The sequence below is a fragment of the Gymnoscopelus braueri genome, assembly GCF_963280865.1.
Source record: "Gymnoscopelus braueri genome assembly, chromosome: 11".
In the NCBI taxonomy this organism is placed as follows: Eukaryota; Metazoa; Chordata; class Actinopteri; order Myctophiformes; family Myctophidae; genus Gymnoscopelus; species Gymnoscopelus braueri.
This window is the reverse complement of record NC_137613.1, coordinates 31,354,157-31,370,567: the sequence shown is the minus strand read 5'-3', so window position 1 is coordinate 31,370,567 and position 16,411 is coordinate 31,354,157. Positions and strand designations below refer to the sequence as shown.

The following is a 16,411-nucleotide window of genomic DNA, read 5'->3' as shown; positions in this document are numbered from 1 at the left end:
GAGGCGCTCCAACACAAACACTCTGACATTAAGCTGCACACAACAAACATTCGCAGCACACACAACATTCACCACAATGCCAAACAAATTACGTTCGCGCAAAAATAAGCGAGGGCTCGCTTATTTTGGGGTTCAAAAATCGTGGGCTAAAAATTTCCCCCAAAAAAGTTTTTATATTTTATAAAATAATCTTACTTCTTGGGGACCGCCACGAAACATTGCGGACCCCCGTGACACATCGCGGACCCCATCGGCTGTTTTTGGTTTTTCATGAAGAAATGTCCCTCAAAAAAGTGTTTTAATTTTTTTAAATAATTTTACTCCCAGGGGGTCCGCGGACCCCCTGGGAGTCTTGGGACCCCCGCGAGACATCGCGGACCCCCGTGAAACATCGCGGACCCCATCGGCTGTTTATTTTTTTCATGAAGATATTTCCCCCAAAAAAGTTTTTATTATTTTTTAAATAATTTTACTTCTAGGGGGTCCGCGGACCCCCTGGGAGTCTTGGGACCCCCGCGAAACATCGCGGACCCCCGTGAAACATCGCGGACCCCATCGGCTGTTAATTTTTTTTCATGAAGGTGGTTGCTTGTTTCTGGCGCACATCTGGCAACACTGACCTGTGTGCTTGTCACCCCAAACTTGGCAACCCAGATGCGGACGGTGTTGTGTGGGGACATTACAAAAGCAGCTGCGTGGTGTTGGGTTTCACTCCACACATAGGCATGCGCAGTGCGCAGTTTTTTTCCCCCACCTTTCAGCCAGTTTCCCTCCCTACCTACCTACCTTTCAGCCAGTTTCCCAATTGTATAGATAGATATTGTGCTGAGGGCACAATATAATTATACAAAAGGCAACTTTACACCATAGAGCATGGTGGTTCTAACACAATTCTGTACTTTTAGGCCTCTGTATTCTCCTGCTATTGTACTCCTGTTATGGTGCCACTGTGTATGCTTCCGTGCCCCTACCCTATAGACAGACCTTGACTGTTGAGGTACTATAGTGTTCTGTATTTTGATTTGAATATATTTTTGATGTATAATATTAATGCCTGGTGGGGGCTAACTGTTGTCTTTTGTTTTATAGGCACTCCTTAGCTCCATTGCTGCCTTTGCCCCTTTTGTTAGACCCTTATTTCCGATGTATTTTATTTTCATTGATAATCCAACTGCCACTGTTTATATATATCTAATTGCCATTTATTGTACCCCACTAGTTGGAGGCGACCGCAGTCTCACTGTGGGGGAGAACTTCTGCTTTCCACTGCATGTGTGTGTGTGTGTGTGTGTGTGTGTGTGTGGTTTGTGTGCACCTAACCCACCAATAGTGTTGTGTGTAAGTATGTTTTTAGTTTTGAAGTGTTTGAACCCTCACTGTACTAACTCCTCTGTCTCTCCGCCCCCCCTACAGTCTGACTGTGGCCTTTCACTTGTGTATTTTATTATAGCGCTTTCTACTCTTTTAACATTAAATTGTGATTTAATTGTGATTAACTTGTCTAATTAAAGTATAATATCAGTATGATATCATCCTGTGGCATTTGAAATAAATGTGGTAGTAGTATCTGTAGTATCTTGTCTTTTACAAACGAACCTGTGTTGCACTCCAGTGTGGTTACTTAAGCACTTTAATTGATTCTTTGGGTGAAACTCCCAGGGTGGCGTAGTCGAAGTTACTGATCTGTTATATTTCTGCCATGGTTACACATAGATATCCGAGAAATCCATTAATGCACATGAATTTCCCATGGCTGATTAGCTGCTTTTCAATGTACTTTATTACCACCACCACTACTGAATCAGAAATGTCTTTAGTGCTTTTCCAAACAGGGCTACGCTTTACAGAACAAGGTAGGAAGAGCAGCAAGATGACCATAAAGAGATAAAAGTTAAATCAGAACATAAAATAATGTTAATTAAAACGATAACCGTAAGAGGCAAATTCCACTGAGAAAAGGACTAGACAAAAATGATGTATATATATTTGTTTGCTAGCTTTAGATCCTTACGTAAATCTCGATTACCCCGAGTAACGAGGCGAGTTTCAGGTACAACCAGAAGGGCCCTATCTGAGGATCTATGGCTGCACACAGGCTCATAGGGGACTGTGAATATCCTAAAAGTAACTGGAAGCTTGTCCTTGCAGGGGTTTAAAAGTACATCAGATTCAAATCTCAATCAAGTCAAATCTTAAATCAATTCTTGGAGAGCACTGAGAGCAGAATGATGGGTGTGACGTGTGATATTATGGTTGCGTTTCTTATAATTACTTAGCAGTCTAGCAGCTGAATTCTGTAGTAGTTGGAGACAGGATATAGCTTTTATTTTTTACTGAGGGCAGAGTGTAGGGAATTACAGTAGTCTAGTGTGATGAAATAAAAGCACTTCACCTTTTCACTCAGTGGCTGTCATTTTAGCACTGAGAACAAAACAATCCCTAGCTTGAATAAACATTCACCACATGACCAGAACCCGCTTTTAAATCCTGTTCTTTAAAATGACTACACCCTGACCCAGATGTAAAATCTACACTCTTCTTCAGAGGCCTTTTCCATACAGACATGTAATATTTCTTATACATTTCAAAGTATACAACAGAGAAAAAGTATGGGAGAAAAACCTAACATATACATACAGTACAGTGAAAATATGTTTGCCAAATGCTTCTATATTTAAAAATATATACTGTATGTATTTTTTTCTGTTGTTCTAGAGTGCCAGCTACTCCAAACAGCCACCATAGCAGTGACAGACAGCCGGATGGCGCTGGATCTGTTCTGGTCAGTGCTGCAACAGGATCAGGTGACTGACTGTGTCATTACTGTAGGTTTGCTTAGTTGTAAAGCGATGTCAAGCAAGCTTTTGTCTGGAGGCTTGGAAAAAAACTAGTGGCATTGAATGCAGAGGGGAACAAGGAAGTTAGAGTTCAGAACTGGTTTTAATGCACACACCAAGGTGTTCTGTGTCTATGACGTTCCAATATTAGATACTGTAAAAACATAAACAAAAAATTCCACTTGTTCTAGTCTTGGAGAGGTGCAACTCACCCAGTGTCAGTGGTGGAAAAAGTACTCACATTTTTTACTTAAGTTAAAGTATCAATACCGCAGTGTAGAAATACTCTGTTACAAGTAAAAATTCCGGTAATCAAAATGTACTTCAGTAAAAGTTAAGTATTGGCATCAAAATATACTTAAAGTACCAAAACTAAAAGTACTCATTATGCAGAATGTCCCGTTTCACAAGTTGTCATTATGTCTAAAACGTATAAAGTATTTTGAAAATAGCCGATCTACAAGCTCACACAATGCGTCGCGATGCGCCACGTTGTGAGCTTGTAGATCGGCTATTTTCAAATATCCAAAGTTTAAATAGGGCTGAGGTGGTTAATGTATGTTTTGTAATAATAATCAAAATCTACAAAGTAACTAATGTTTTTTAATAATTGTAGTGGAGCAAAAGTACAATATTTGCTTCTGAGATGTAATGGAGTAGAAGTAAACATATTGAAGATTGGAAATACTCCAGTAAAGTAAAAAATACCTAAGTACATGTACTTAGTTACTTTACACCACTGCTATAGTTGCTAGTTATAGTTGCTATAGTGCTATCTATACTATGCAGATACTGCAATGCTGTATGTTGGTTACTTCACATGTTCTCTTATTCTGATTTAGCTTGACCACAAATCCTAAGAACGTTATTTAGATAAGATGTTGTTTAGACAGACGCTAGGTTTGATGTTTATCTGGTATCCTAGTTTCTTTGAAGCACTAAATGGTTTTCTTTGCACTCTTCTTATATGACTATTTACCCTGTCATCTGTTGACTTGTTCATGCCATTTACACTGATCTCGCACTTATACTCTGGATAAGAGCATCTGCTCATTTGTAAATTGGACCTGAAGAGGCAGGAATGCATTATACCCAACCAACAGCTTTTACAGGTCAGGGACTCAAATGGAACTGGGCGGAATGGGAGGATATGCGGTCAGTCAGTCATTATGCAAAGTATCTTGTCACTGAAGAACAAACATTTCCAGTCTAGTCTACCAGACTACAATGTCTTCCACATAATGGGATAATTTAGAAAACTAGCCCATTAGATTTTATATTAAATGGACTGTTAGTACTGTATGTGATTATTATGTAATAATTATTACTTCCCTGGGAGAGAAAACAAGCCTGTTACGAAGTAGAATTGTATATGGATGTCAGGCGGGCCCTGTCACCTCAGGCCCCTCTCACAGCACTGAATGACAGGGCTGTCATGGCCCTGCCATGGTACCATGTTACCATAGTACATGATGTTAACATGGCAACATGTTACCAGCCCTGTCACATGGATGCCAGTCCCTGATACTGACAGAATCATGGTGTATCATGTAGGTATCATGTCAGTATCATGTCAGTATCAGTATCTTGGTCAGAATATATGGTTCAGTATCATGGTCAGTATGTGGTCAGTATGTGGTCAGTATTGTGGGCAGTATCATGCTAGTATCATGTCAGTATCATGGCGTATCATGTCGGTATCATGTCAGTGTCATGTCAGTATCATGGTTAGTCACGGTCAGTGTCATGTCAGTATCATGGTTAGTCATGGTCAGTATCATGGTCAGTCTGATGAAGAGCCTGATGGTGTAAAGGAACCAATAAATCTTTAAGCTTTGGAGCATGACCCAGTGTGCAGACTTGATTCTCTTTGGATTCTGACCTTAGCCCAGCACCTGGTTTTAGTTAGTGTATGTGCATGGTTTATTGCTTGTTTCAGTATCATGTCAGTGACATAATGGTATCATGGTTAGTCATGGTCAGTATCATGGTCAGTATCATGTCAGTGTCATGGTCAGTATCATGGTCAGTATCATGTCAGTATCATCATGGTCAGTATCCTGTCAGTATCATGTCAGTATCGTGTCAGTTTCATGTCAGTGTCATGTTCAGTATGATGTCAGTATCATGGTCAGTATCATGTCAGTATCATGATCAGTATCATGTAACACTATGCCAGACAGATAAAATAGCAAAGAACAACATGGATACCTTAAAAGGAAGCTGTTACAACGCAACTGATTGATGCTGGTCCAGCTGCTATTCAGCCAGCTCTTTGTGAAGAACTTGACGTTGCCTTTGCTATCCCATGAATTAATTAATTAAGTAATTGATCCATGAATTTGTTTTTTTTTATTAATTAATTAATTGACAGAGCTATGAGAAATGATTTTGTTGGCGTAGGCTTTAGTTGGTATGAAGCCAAGCAAACACTGAGAACCACTGTGCTCTCATATAAGTGTGTGTGTGTGTGTGTGTGTGTGTGTGTGTGTGTGTGTGTGTGTGTGTGTGTGTGTGTGTGTGTGTGTGTGTGTGTGTGTGTGTGTGTGTGTGTGTGTGTGTGTGTGTGTGTGTGTGTGTGGTTGATGACGTAAACTGAGCATGTCTCGTGCATTGTTCCCTTCCTCACTGTAACCATGTTGATCGTTATCTGTGTACAAAACCTGTCTTTGAAATGGTTTCCCTTGTTCCTCCAGTAGTGTCCAATGTAAGACTCCTCTGTTTCATTCTGCTATGATAGACTGATGTTTCTTTGTGTAGAGAGAGGAGCCTACACACAGTTCTCTCCCCCTCCATATCAATATCTGCTGTAATTAAACTTGCTTTTGGTCAGACCAACACCCAAGAGAAAACATCGAGACACTATTAAGTGGCAACAACTCGCGCAGTGTCCGGCAGGGGCTGCACAATATAACGGCTATGAAAGTAATCTCAGAAATGCAGTCAATGTCCCTGCATCCCTCCCGGAGGAGTTGAATCATTTCTACACACGCTTTGATGTAAAAAGAGGCCCCAGAAGAGAGCCCTCACCACCGTCGCCCTGTCCAGTGCTCTGGCTATCACAGAAGGGGAGGTGTGTAAGGAGTTCAAGCAAATTAATATTAGGAGGTGTTCCAGGAGGAGTGATCAAAACGTGTGCGGAGCAGTTGGCTGGTGTGTACAAAGACATATTTAACCTCTCTCTTGCCACAGGTGTGTATCCCTCCTGTTTTAAATCATCTGTCATTGTACCAGTGCCAAACATTTTCCAAGATTTCAAGCCTAAATGATTGGCACCCTGTGGCTCTCACATCTACAGTGAGTAAATGTTATGAGAAGTTAATAAAAAAAACGAATTTAGTTTGATGCCAGGCCTGGACAAGCACTAATATGCATACCGTCAGAACAGATCGACTGAGGATGCAATAGCCACAACACTTCATGCAGCTGTCACTCATCTGGAAAACAGAAACTCCTACCTGAGAATGTTGTTTGTAGATTATAGTTCTGTATTCAACACCATTGTCCTCACCATACTTGACACAAAACGTGTCCGGTGGTAAGGATGGGTTCCATGACATCCACTTCTCTGACCATCAACAACAGAGCCCCCCAGGGCTGTGTCCTGAGCCCCCTCCTTTGCTCCCTCTACACACTTGATTGTGAGGCCACGCACAGCTCAAACATGGTGATCAAGTTCGCTGATGATACAACTGTACTAGGCCTGATTAAGAACAACGATGTGACGGACTAGGAGAGAAATAGACAATCTGACTCAGTGGTGCGAGAACAATAACCTCTTCCTGAATGTTGACAAAGGAAAAACTATATTTTTTCCTCCTTTTTTTGCCAATGGGTTCCCAGATTGGCAGACCCGAGACTGTGGGAGGGAGTGTGTCAGTGAATGAGATAAGAGGGAGTCAGGTTATGGAGATTTTGTAGTTTGTGTTTGAATTGTTGAGTCATACGTGAAGATGAGAGTCATACGTGTCGTGGAGACATTCACCAGACCAAAACACATGTTGACTGACATCTCCTCACATATTAGTGAGTGACAAGACAACTGGAGAATTATTTACAGCATACAATTCTGAACTGGATTATTTGTGGAACAGGGAGCCTCTCTTGAGTGAGAGTGATTGAAAACGTTTTATATATTGGAGTAGTACAATTGGAATTGGAAGCCTCATTATTGAGAAATCAGAAAGAATAAAAATTTCAGTGGACATATTGTGGACATCTGTAATTATATATACTGTATATATACTGCAACGTATTAAAGTTCATTTGAATGGAATAAATAGAATGGGAGAGAAAATAGTTAATAATCCATCAATTATGTGAGAAAATAAACATATAGCAAACACAGTAATCAAACTTATTTTTCTTTATTTCTTCTCCTTCATTTTGTCCCAAAGGTTCAACAGTAACTTAACAAATAAATAACATGAAAAATATAACAATGGAAGGGGTTTGAATTCAGTGTTTTACCTAAAGCACTACAAAGATCAACTTCCATGATGTAAACAAGTAAAAAAGAAAGGCTTTGGCTCTGAATATCTCAGCTCAACAAGGAATTATAAGTAGGACTTAATATGATTCAACTGAGTGCAAATCACACAAATTACAAAATAAGGTGTTGGATTCCAGTTTAGTGACTAATAAATCATGGTTCCGCAGACAGAGGCAAGGACGGCTGCACCAAGAGCAGCAGTCAGGGACAGCTTGGTCGTGGGGGCTCCGCTGAGTGTGACTGGGTTGCATTTATCAGTGGAGCAACAGTCGATCTTGGTCTCGTAGGCGATGCCCAGCAGGGTGGCGTTGGTGGTGGCATTGCATCCGGTGGTCGCCGTGCAGCCCTGGCTGCTGAAACCATTAAAGCCGGTGATGCTGGGGAATGCTGGACACAAGGAACACAGAGAGATGATGAGTCAATGTGAATGTCAAACATGTACTCATGTACTGTGTGTGCATGCATTACATTAGCAGAATTTTACTGTAAGTGTGAATGCGTGAAGAAGTGATGGTACAGTAATTCAAAGTGACTATGCTATCTCTCAGGCATGAATGCTTGAATGTCTATGAATGATGTGATGAGGATGGGAGGAGGACTTACTTGATGCAGCAGTAAAACAGACCTCTGTGCTATTCTGTGTACAGGTGACATCTTTAGAATCGAGGCAGTAGCCCAGAAGACCCACACTGCAACTGTTGCAGGTCAGACTGTCCGCTAAAATATGGAAATTTGTGTGGAGTTAGTTTCAGTTCAGAACATCATGGACAACTTGAAAGACCATTTTTATAGGATCAAAGTGCATTATGCTTATTTTCAGTTATCATTTGAAAAAAGGTGTTTCATTATTTATGGATTTACTCAACAAAATAATCTACATGGAACATGAAAAATGTCCTGAATCTATTAAAGTAGCTAGGAGAAGACAGTGTGATGATTGACTTAATTTAGTTTATCATCCATTTAGGAGTAGATCATTGTTGTAGTATTCTAATGAATGTGAATGTGGTGGATTTGTACACACACTGTTATTGAAACCACTCCAAATTAAAAACAAAGTTGTTTGCCATTGATGACAGTGGCCAATGACTTTTTGGACAACATTTCTGTTCCGTGTTGCATACATTCTGTGCTAATGATCAAAAATGATCAACTACACTCTGGTTTTACTGAACGACAGCCAGATATACTACATATACAAAATCAGATTCAAGAATTTAAACATCATAGAGCACATACGTTATTGTAAAGAACCATGTTTGCTGTCAAAGGAAATCATATACTAACCAATGATAAACTCTTTCTTTAAGTTCGTTGATGCAACAACATTTAGAGACGATTGTTCGTAAAAAACAACACTGCTGCAACCGTTAAACATATTAGACCACTATTTATCAACCTGAAAAACAAACTCTAAAAGGCCCATTGACCTGGAGGACAAACCATCCGTTAGTAAACTAGCTTCGATTTTTGCGTCAGTAAAGTCCTTTTCATTCAGTAAAGAGATTGTGAGGAACAGATTATTAGCATGGATCACTGATGAGGCTTACCCAACATAACGGATGCGATCACTGCAATGATTCCATATAAGATCCTGGCCATTTTGGTGTGTATGTGTTCTTCAAGACACAGCTGATTGTTCTGATCCCAAGTAAATGGATGAAAATAATGCTGAGGCTGTGGCACAAGTCTGTTGTTTAAATACAACCCAGGTAGGGTGGGATGGATGGGATGGGATGGGATGGGATGAGATGGTTTGGGGTGGGGGTGGCGACACAGGAAGGGGTTATACAGGTTTTTTGTCATTCCTTCTGTTAGGTGAATGACTCGTAGATAGCAATGCGTCTACTGTGGTCTCCGTCAGGCCGGGTTGCCTACCCCGGGTGCGCAAACTTTGGTCATTGCCACTTGGAATGCGATCTGAAAAATCAAACTGTGTGCACCTTGATCCTCTGGTATGCAGTATGCAGACAAGTCCTGAGCACCTCTACTGCAACAGATTTGGTAGCACTATCCTGAAGCACAGTATCCAAAACTCCACAACACTAAGTGTCCTATATCCTTCAACTATAAATGTCCATGTCATTACAGTTCTCTTCTCAGATAGCATCCATACTCACTCAGAAACGTATTTAAATGTCTCACACACACACTCTTCTCCTCCAGGCTAGCGTGTTGACCATCCACAGCCCAACTTGTATGGTAATTATTGTCAGCTGGTTATGGTAGAAAGGTAACCGGAAGCCCCAAAACACGCTCGCCCCCCATTTTCTGAGCAGACCGCTCGCCCAGTTTGAGCGGAGCCCTCGCCCCCAACAACGGTCCACTCGCCACGCCGGTGCGGAACGCTCGCCCACAATTCACATCATAGCTTCATAGGGTCCATGGTTTTGCACACAACATTTGAATCAAAAATGTGTCTTACCCCTGAACATTGCCAATAGAGAGAATTTTAACACAACAATGCAAATGAGACCATTGGAATGCTTTCCACCTGGAATGTTCAGATGCCAGCTGATTTGGCCAATTTTGTGCCAGGGACCTCTGCGGAATGATGTCTGACTGGTGTCGTTTACTATACCTGTGCATCTGCTCCAGGAAAGCTGTGACATTATCATCTCTGTACTTTAAAGTTACAACTCTCGCCCCAAAACACTCTCCCCCCGGGTCAAATCGGGTGACCTCGGAACGGTCGCCACCAGGTATTCCTAAACGTAATCTCAGTAAAACTGTGCCGAAACATAACCTTATTCCTAAAAGTAACCTAAATAAAATTATGCCTAAACCTAACTTTATTCCTAAACTTAACCTCAGTAAAACAAATACAAGAATACAAGAACCGCTGGGGGCGAGCGGGTAAACTTTTATGCAGATGCAGTGTTACCCATGGTGTTACCATTAGGAAAATGCATTTTATTTGCCTAACAGACGTAACTCGAGGGATGAAATATCTTATGCACTAACTTCAGAAAGTTGAAGTAAAACCACAAGGATTTTAATCCCCAAAACAATGCATTTTCACAGATCTCACAGTGAAATGATTCTGTACATTATTCTATGATTAACAAGTGGACTAACAACAAAGGTGACGGCATTGGCCGATCAGCGATAGCATTAAAGTGCAGAGGATTTTGTCACTGCTTTCCTGGAGAAGATGTGCAGGTATGGTAAACGACACCAGTCAGCATACCGCAGAGGTCCCTGGCACAAAATAGGCCAAATCAGCTGGCATCTGAAAGAGGTGAGTTTTCCCCAGTTCCATTGTTGTGCAAAATAACACCTGTATAACTCCTTTGTGTGCCGCCACCCTCAACCCCACCCCATCCCACCCCACCCTACCTGGGTACAACCCAGGTAGGGTGGGGGTGTAGGGGGGGTAGGGTGTGGGTTGTTTACATACAATTTAAACAACAGACTTGTGCCACAGCTTCAGCATTAATTACTCCTGACGGATTTCATCCATTCACTTGGGAACATTCAGCTGCGTGTCCTCAAGAACACATCACATATACACCAAGATGGCCAGTATCTTATATGGAATCATTTCAGTGATCGCATCCGTTATGTTGGGTAGGCCTCATCAGTGATCCATGCTAATAATCAGTTATTACAATCTCCTTATTGAATGAAAAGTACTTAACTGACACAACCATCGAGGCTAGTTTACTAACGGATGTTTTGTCCTCCAGGTCAATGGGCCTTTTAGAGTTAGTTTTTCAGGTTGATAAACAGTGGTCTAACTTGTTTAACAAGTAGTAGTTCTTATTGTAGGTGTTTATCAAGGAAAGATAATCAACACAGTTGTCACTCTTGTGAGCGGCATCATATGTTGATATCTCTGTCTTTGAATTGACATTTCTAACGAAAGAGTAGAGAATGTGAAACCTGATTTTCTGAGACAACTGTTGAAGTAAATTGATGATAAACTAAATTAAGTCAATCATCACACTGTCTTCTCCTGGCTATACTTTAATACATCCAGGACATTTTTAACGTTCCATGTAGATTTTTTTCTTTTTTTCCCTTCTCATAAATAATGAAATATCTCTTTTCAAAGGATAACTGAACAGAATGGGACGTATCATCAGTGTTGTAGCCTGGAGTCGACAGGCGTTTCAGGTCTTGCAACATACAACCTCGACCAGGTGACCCATCCGGGGTTGATCAAGCCCCCGATGTACGTCCCAGTAGCTACCCACATGTGTCAACATGTGTTTGGAGACAATGCTTTGCTCTGGTGAATGTCTCCACGTATGACTCTCATCTTCACGTATAATTCAAACACAAACTACTGTACAAACTCTCCATAACCTGACTCCCTCTTATTTCATTCACTGAAACATTGCCTCCCACAGTCTCTGGTCTGCTGACACAAACCTCCTGTCCCCTCCTCACAGTATACATGACTACAGAGATAATGTATACTGATTTATGTGAGGTTTGGACAAAATCTGTAGGAGTAGTAACAAAAAAGTAATTTTGCAAAAATCTTTGTAATGGTGGCGCTATAAATGGCAGATTTGAAAACAAATTGGGTGGAGATTCTTTCTTGGCCTACTGTGCAAAGTTTCCCGCCGATCGGTCCAGCGGTTCTTGTATGTTGTGCATAATGGGCCCCTCCAGCAAACATTGAAGGCCAATCGTAGTCAATCGGAATAGAATCCGAAAAAAATGACAGATATAACTTGATCACATAACTACAGAGATGATCTGTACCAATTTGAGTGAGGTTTGGATAAGTTCGGTAAGAGTCATAGCAAAATAAACGCAACATAGCGGAAAACTTGTTGGGTGGAAATGGCAGTGGCTTATTTAGGGAGTTCGGTAATGATCGAAGGAATCCAAAGGAAATGTTATTTTGATTGCATGACCTACATATCCTGAAGCACACTAAAAACATCACAACACTATTAAATGTCCTATCCTTCAACTATAAATGTCCATGTCATTGCAGTTCTCTTCTCATATAGCATATTGCACACAACATTTTAAACAAAAATCTGTCTCACCCTTAAACAACATACAGAGAATTTTAACAGAACAATGCAAATGAGACCATTGGAATGCTTTCCACCTGGAATGTTCAGATGCCAGCTGATTTGGCCTATTTTGTGCCAGGGACCTCTGCGGACAATTACAATACCTGTGCATCTTCTCCAGGACAGCTGTGACATTATGCACAGTTTAATGCACAAAGAGACCGGCGTGGCGAGTGGAATGTCGTTGTGGCGAGGGTTCCGCTCGAGCGGGGCGTCTGGATCGACGCTGATGGCGAGCGTGTTTTGGGGCGAGTGTTCCGGATAAACACAGATGTAAAAACAGTGATGTTTAAGGGTTGGTTGTAAATTCAATTATCAGATAAATGTGGTCACCAAATTAAGAGCCAGGGTGAGGATATATCAGCGTGTAAACCTGTTAAAATCCAGAAGGTTAGTTTGTTTGGAACTGGGTTTTCATGTATTTCTACCATAACCAGCTGACATTAATTACTACAAGTTGGGCTGTGGCTGGTCAACATTCTAGCCCGGAGGAGAGGAGCGTGTGTGAGACATCTAAATATGATTCTGAGTGAGTATGGATGCTATCTGAAAAGAGAACTGTAAAGATATGGACATTTATAGTTGAAAGATAGGACACTTAATAGTGTTGTGGAGTTTTGGATACTGTGCTTCGGGATAGTGCTGCCAAATATGTTGCAGTAGAGGTGCTCAAGACTTGTAACAGGATCAAGGTGCACACAGTTTGATTTTTCAGATCCCATTCCAAGTGGCTATGACCAAAGTTTGCGCGCCAGACTGGCGGAGACCACATACTGTAGCAGACACATTGGCATCTATGAGTCATTCACACAGAAGGAATGACAAAAAACCTGTAGAACCCCTTCCTGTGCCACCACCCCCACCCCACCCCATCCCATCCCATCCCATCCCATCCCACCCCATCCCACCCTATCTGGGTTGTATTTAAACAACAGACTTGTGCCACAGCCTCAGCATTTCATCCATTCACTAAGGATCAGAACATTCAGCTCAGCTGTGTGTCTTCAAGAACACATCACATACACCAAGATGGCCAGGATCTTATATGGAATCATTGCAGTGATCGCATCCGTTATGTTGGGTAAGCCTCATCAGTGATCCATGCTAATAATCTGTTTCTTACAATCTCCTTATTGAATGAAAAGGACTTTACTGACAAAAGAATCAAGGCAGTTTACTAACGGATGGTTTGTCCTCCAGGTCAATGGGCCTTTTAAAGTTTGATAAACAATGGTGTAATATGTTTAATAAGTAGTAGTTCTCTTATTGTAGGTGTTTATCAAGGAAAGATAATCATCACAGTTGTCACTCTGGTGAGCGGCATATGTTGATATATCTGTGTCCTTGACTTGACCTTTCTAACGAAAGAGTAGAGAATGTGAAACCTGATTTTCTGAGACACCAGTTGAAGTAAATTGATGATAAACTAAATTAAGTCAATAATCACACTGTCTTCTCCTAGCTATACTTTAATAGATTCAGGACATTTTTAATGTTCCATGTAGATTTTTTTGTTGAGTTTTCAAATGATAACTGAAAATAAGCATAATGCAATTCATAAAATGTGTTTAAACTCCTGACACTTTGATCCTATAAAAATGGTCTTTCAAGGTCTATGATGTTCTGATGTGAAACTAACTCCACACAAATGTCCACATTTTAGCGGACAGTCTGACCTGCAACAGTTGCAGTGTGGGTCTTCTGGGCTACTGCCTCGATTCTAAAGATGTCACCTGTACACAGAATAGCACGGAGGTCTGTTTTACTGCTGCATCAAGTAAGTCCTCTTCCCATCCTCATCACATCATTCATAGGGATTCATGCATTCACGCCTGAGAGATATTCTTGTCACTTTGAATTACTGTACCATCACTTCTTCACGCATTCACACGCACAGTAAAACCCTGCTAATGTAATGCATGCACACACACACAGCACATGAGTACATGTGTTTGACATTCACATTGACTCATCATCTCTCTGCGTTCCTTGTGTCCAGCATTCCCCAGTATCTCCGGCTTCAATGGTTTCAGCACCCAGGGCTGCACGGTGACAACCGGATGCAATGCCACCACCAACGCCACCCTGCTGGGCATCACCTACGAGACCAAGATCGACTGTTGCTCCACTGATAAATGCAACCCAGTCACACTCAGCGGAGCCCCAACGACCAAGCTGTCCCTGACTGCTGCTCTTGGTGCAGCCCTCCTTGCCTCTGTCTGCGGAACCATGATTTATTAGTCACTAAACTGGAATCCAACACCTTATTTGTGTTATTTGTGTGATTTGCACTCAGTTGAATCGTATTAAGTCCTACTTATAATTCCTTGTTGAGCTGAGATATTCAGAGCCAAAGCCTTTCTTTTTTACTTGACATGTTTATATCATGGAATCTATGTAATGCTTTAGGTAAAACACTGAATTCAAAGCCCTTCCATTGTAATTTTTTCATGTTATTTATCTGTTAAGTTATTGTTGAACATTTGTGACAAAATGAAGGAGAAGAAATAAAGAAAAATAAGTTTGATTGCCGTGTTTGCTATATGTTTATTTTTCCACATATGATGGAATCTAAACTATTTTCTCTCCTTTTCTATTTATTCCATTCAAATTAACTTGAATACGTTGCAGTAAATACTGCAGAATATAATTACAGATGTCCACAATATGTCCACTGTGGATGAAATTTGTATTCTTTCTGATATCTCAATAATGAGGCTTCCAATATAGTGTTTTACTACTTCAATATATAAAATAAAAAGTTTTCAACCACTCTCACTGAAGAGAGACTCCCTGTTCCACAAAGAATCCAGTTCATAATTGAATACTGTATATATAATTCTTCATTAGTCACTCACTAATATGTGAGGAGATGACTGGGAGTGTGCGTGCAAAGTTTCCCGCCGATTAGTCCAGCGGTTCTTGTATGTTGTGCATAATGGAATACGCCAGCAAACATTGAAAGCCAATCGTAGTCAATCGGAATAGAATCCGAAAAAGTTGACAGATATATCTTGATCACATTACTACAGAGATAATGTGTACCAATTTGAGTGAGGTTTGGATAAGATCGGTAAGAGTCGTTAAAAGAGAAAAGCAAATTTGATTTTGATTGCATGACCTACAGTTCAAGAGTTATAGGCCAAAACATGAATCTGCCTGTTATAGTGCCACCATGAGGCCGATTAAAAAAATATAGAGTGCGTGTTATCTCTTCCTTGGCCTAGTGGGAATGTGCATGCAACCACAGAGATTGTGGACATCTCTGTGGTCTTTGGCAAATACCACACGGCGGAGACCAGGGGCACAGGTTCAAGTCACAAGTTTGTTCAGCCTATAGGGAGGCACCGAAGCCAATACTCATCGATGTACTCAGTAGTAAGTGGGGGCATTATGGCACACAAAGAAACACCCACCTGAACTTTTATGTAACAAACCATACACACACACACGCACGTATGCGCGTGCGCGTGCCTTTGAACGGAGTGGTTCTGTGGTTGACGTCACATGTGTATAGTTTATTACGTTGATTGAAAGCAGCAGACTGGGATCAATTCACTGCGGATTGATCGATACGGAAAATGTATTAGAGTGTGTGTGTGTGTGTGTGTGTGTGGTTGTGTCTGAAGCCAGATTCAAATGGCACGGGCTGGGGTGGGGGTGGCTGGGACATACCACTAGGTTTAAATAGGCTATGGGACATTTGGACTGCTCCACTCCTTGTAGTCGCTGTTCAAAGGTGATGTCATTACGCACTACGCCCGGACGACAATTTCAAAGTGCGTGTATGCGTGGAATTCACTGCGCGTGTACAGCGCATTTGGAAAGATCCAATTGATATCAATGATACCGGCTACACCAGGCACTTGGATAAGTGAGCCCCGCATACGCAGGCTTGGACTGGATCTATACATAATTAGAATAATCACAACCCATTGTCCTCAACATATGGTGCTTACTTAATTAAAATGTATGTGACCCCCCCCTCCCATAAAATGGTCTCACCCAGAGCCTTCCAGTGATCTCCCTCCCCCCAAAAAAAT

At 41.2% G+C, this 16,411-nt stretch overlaps 1 protein-coding gene across 1 annotated transcript; it reads right to left on the bottom strand.

The window, feature by feature from the left end:
• Positions 1-7,455: 7,455 nt before the first annotated feature.
• On the bottom strand, positions 7,456-8,931 carry LOC308095581 (uncharacterized protein; the record flags this gene model as incomplete). Its single annotated transcript, XM_080442632.1, has 3 exons — positions 7,456-7,716; positions 7,933-8,046; positions 8,880-8,931. The coding sequence occupies 3 exons, from the start codon at positions 8,929-8,931 to the stop codon at positions 7,475-7,477; spliced, it is 408 nt and encodes a 135-aa protein (XP_080298758.1). The 3' UTR covers positions 7,456-7,474.
• Positions 8,932-16,411: the final 7,480 nt, after the last annotated feature.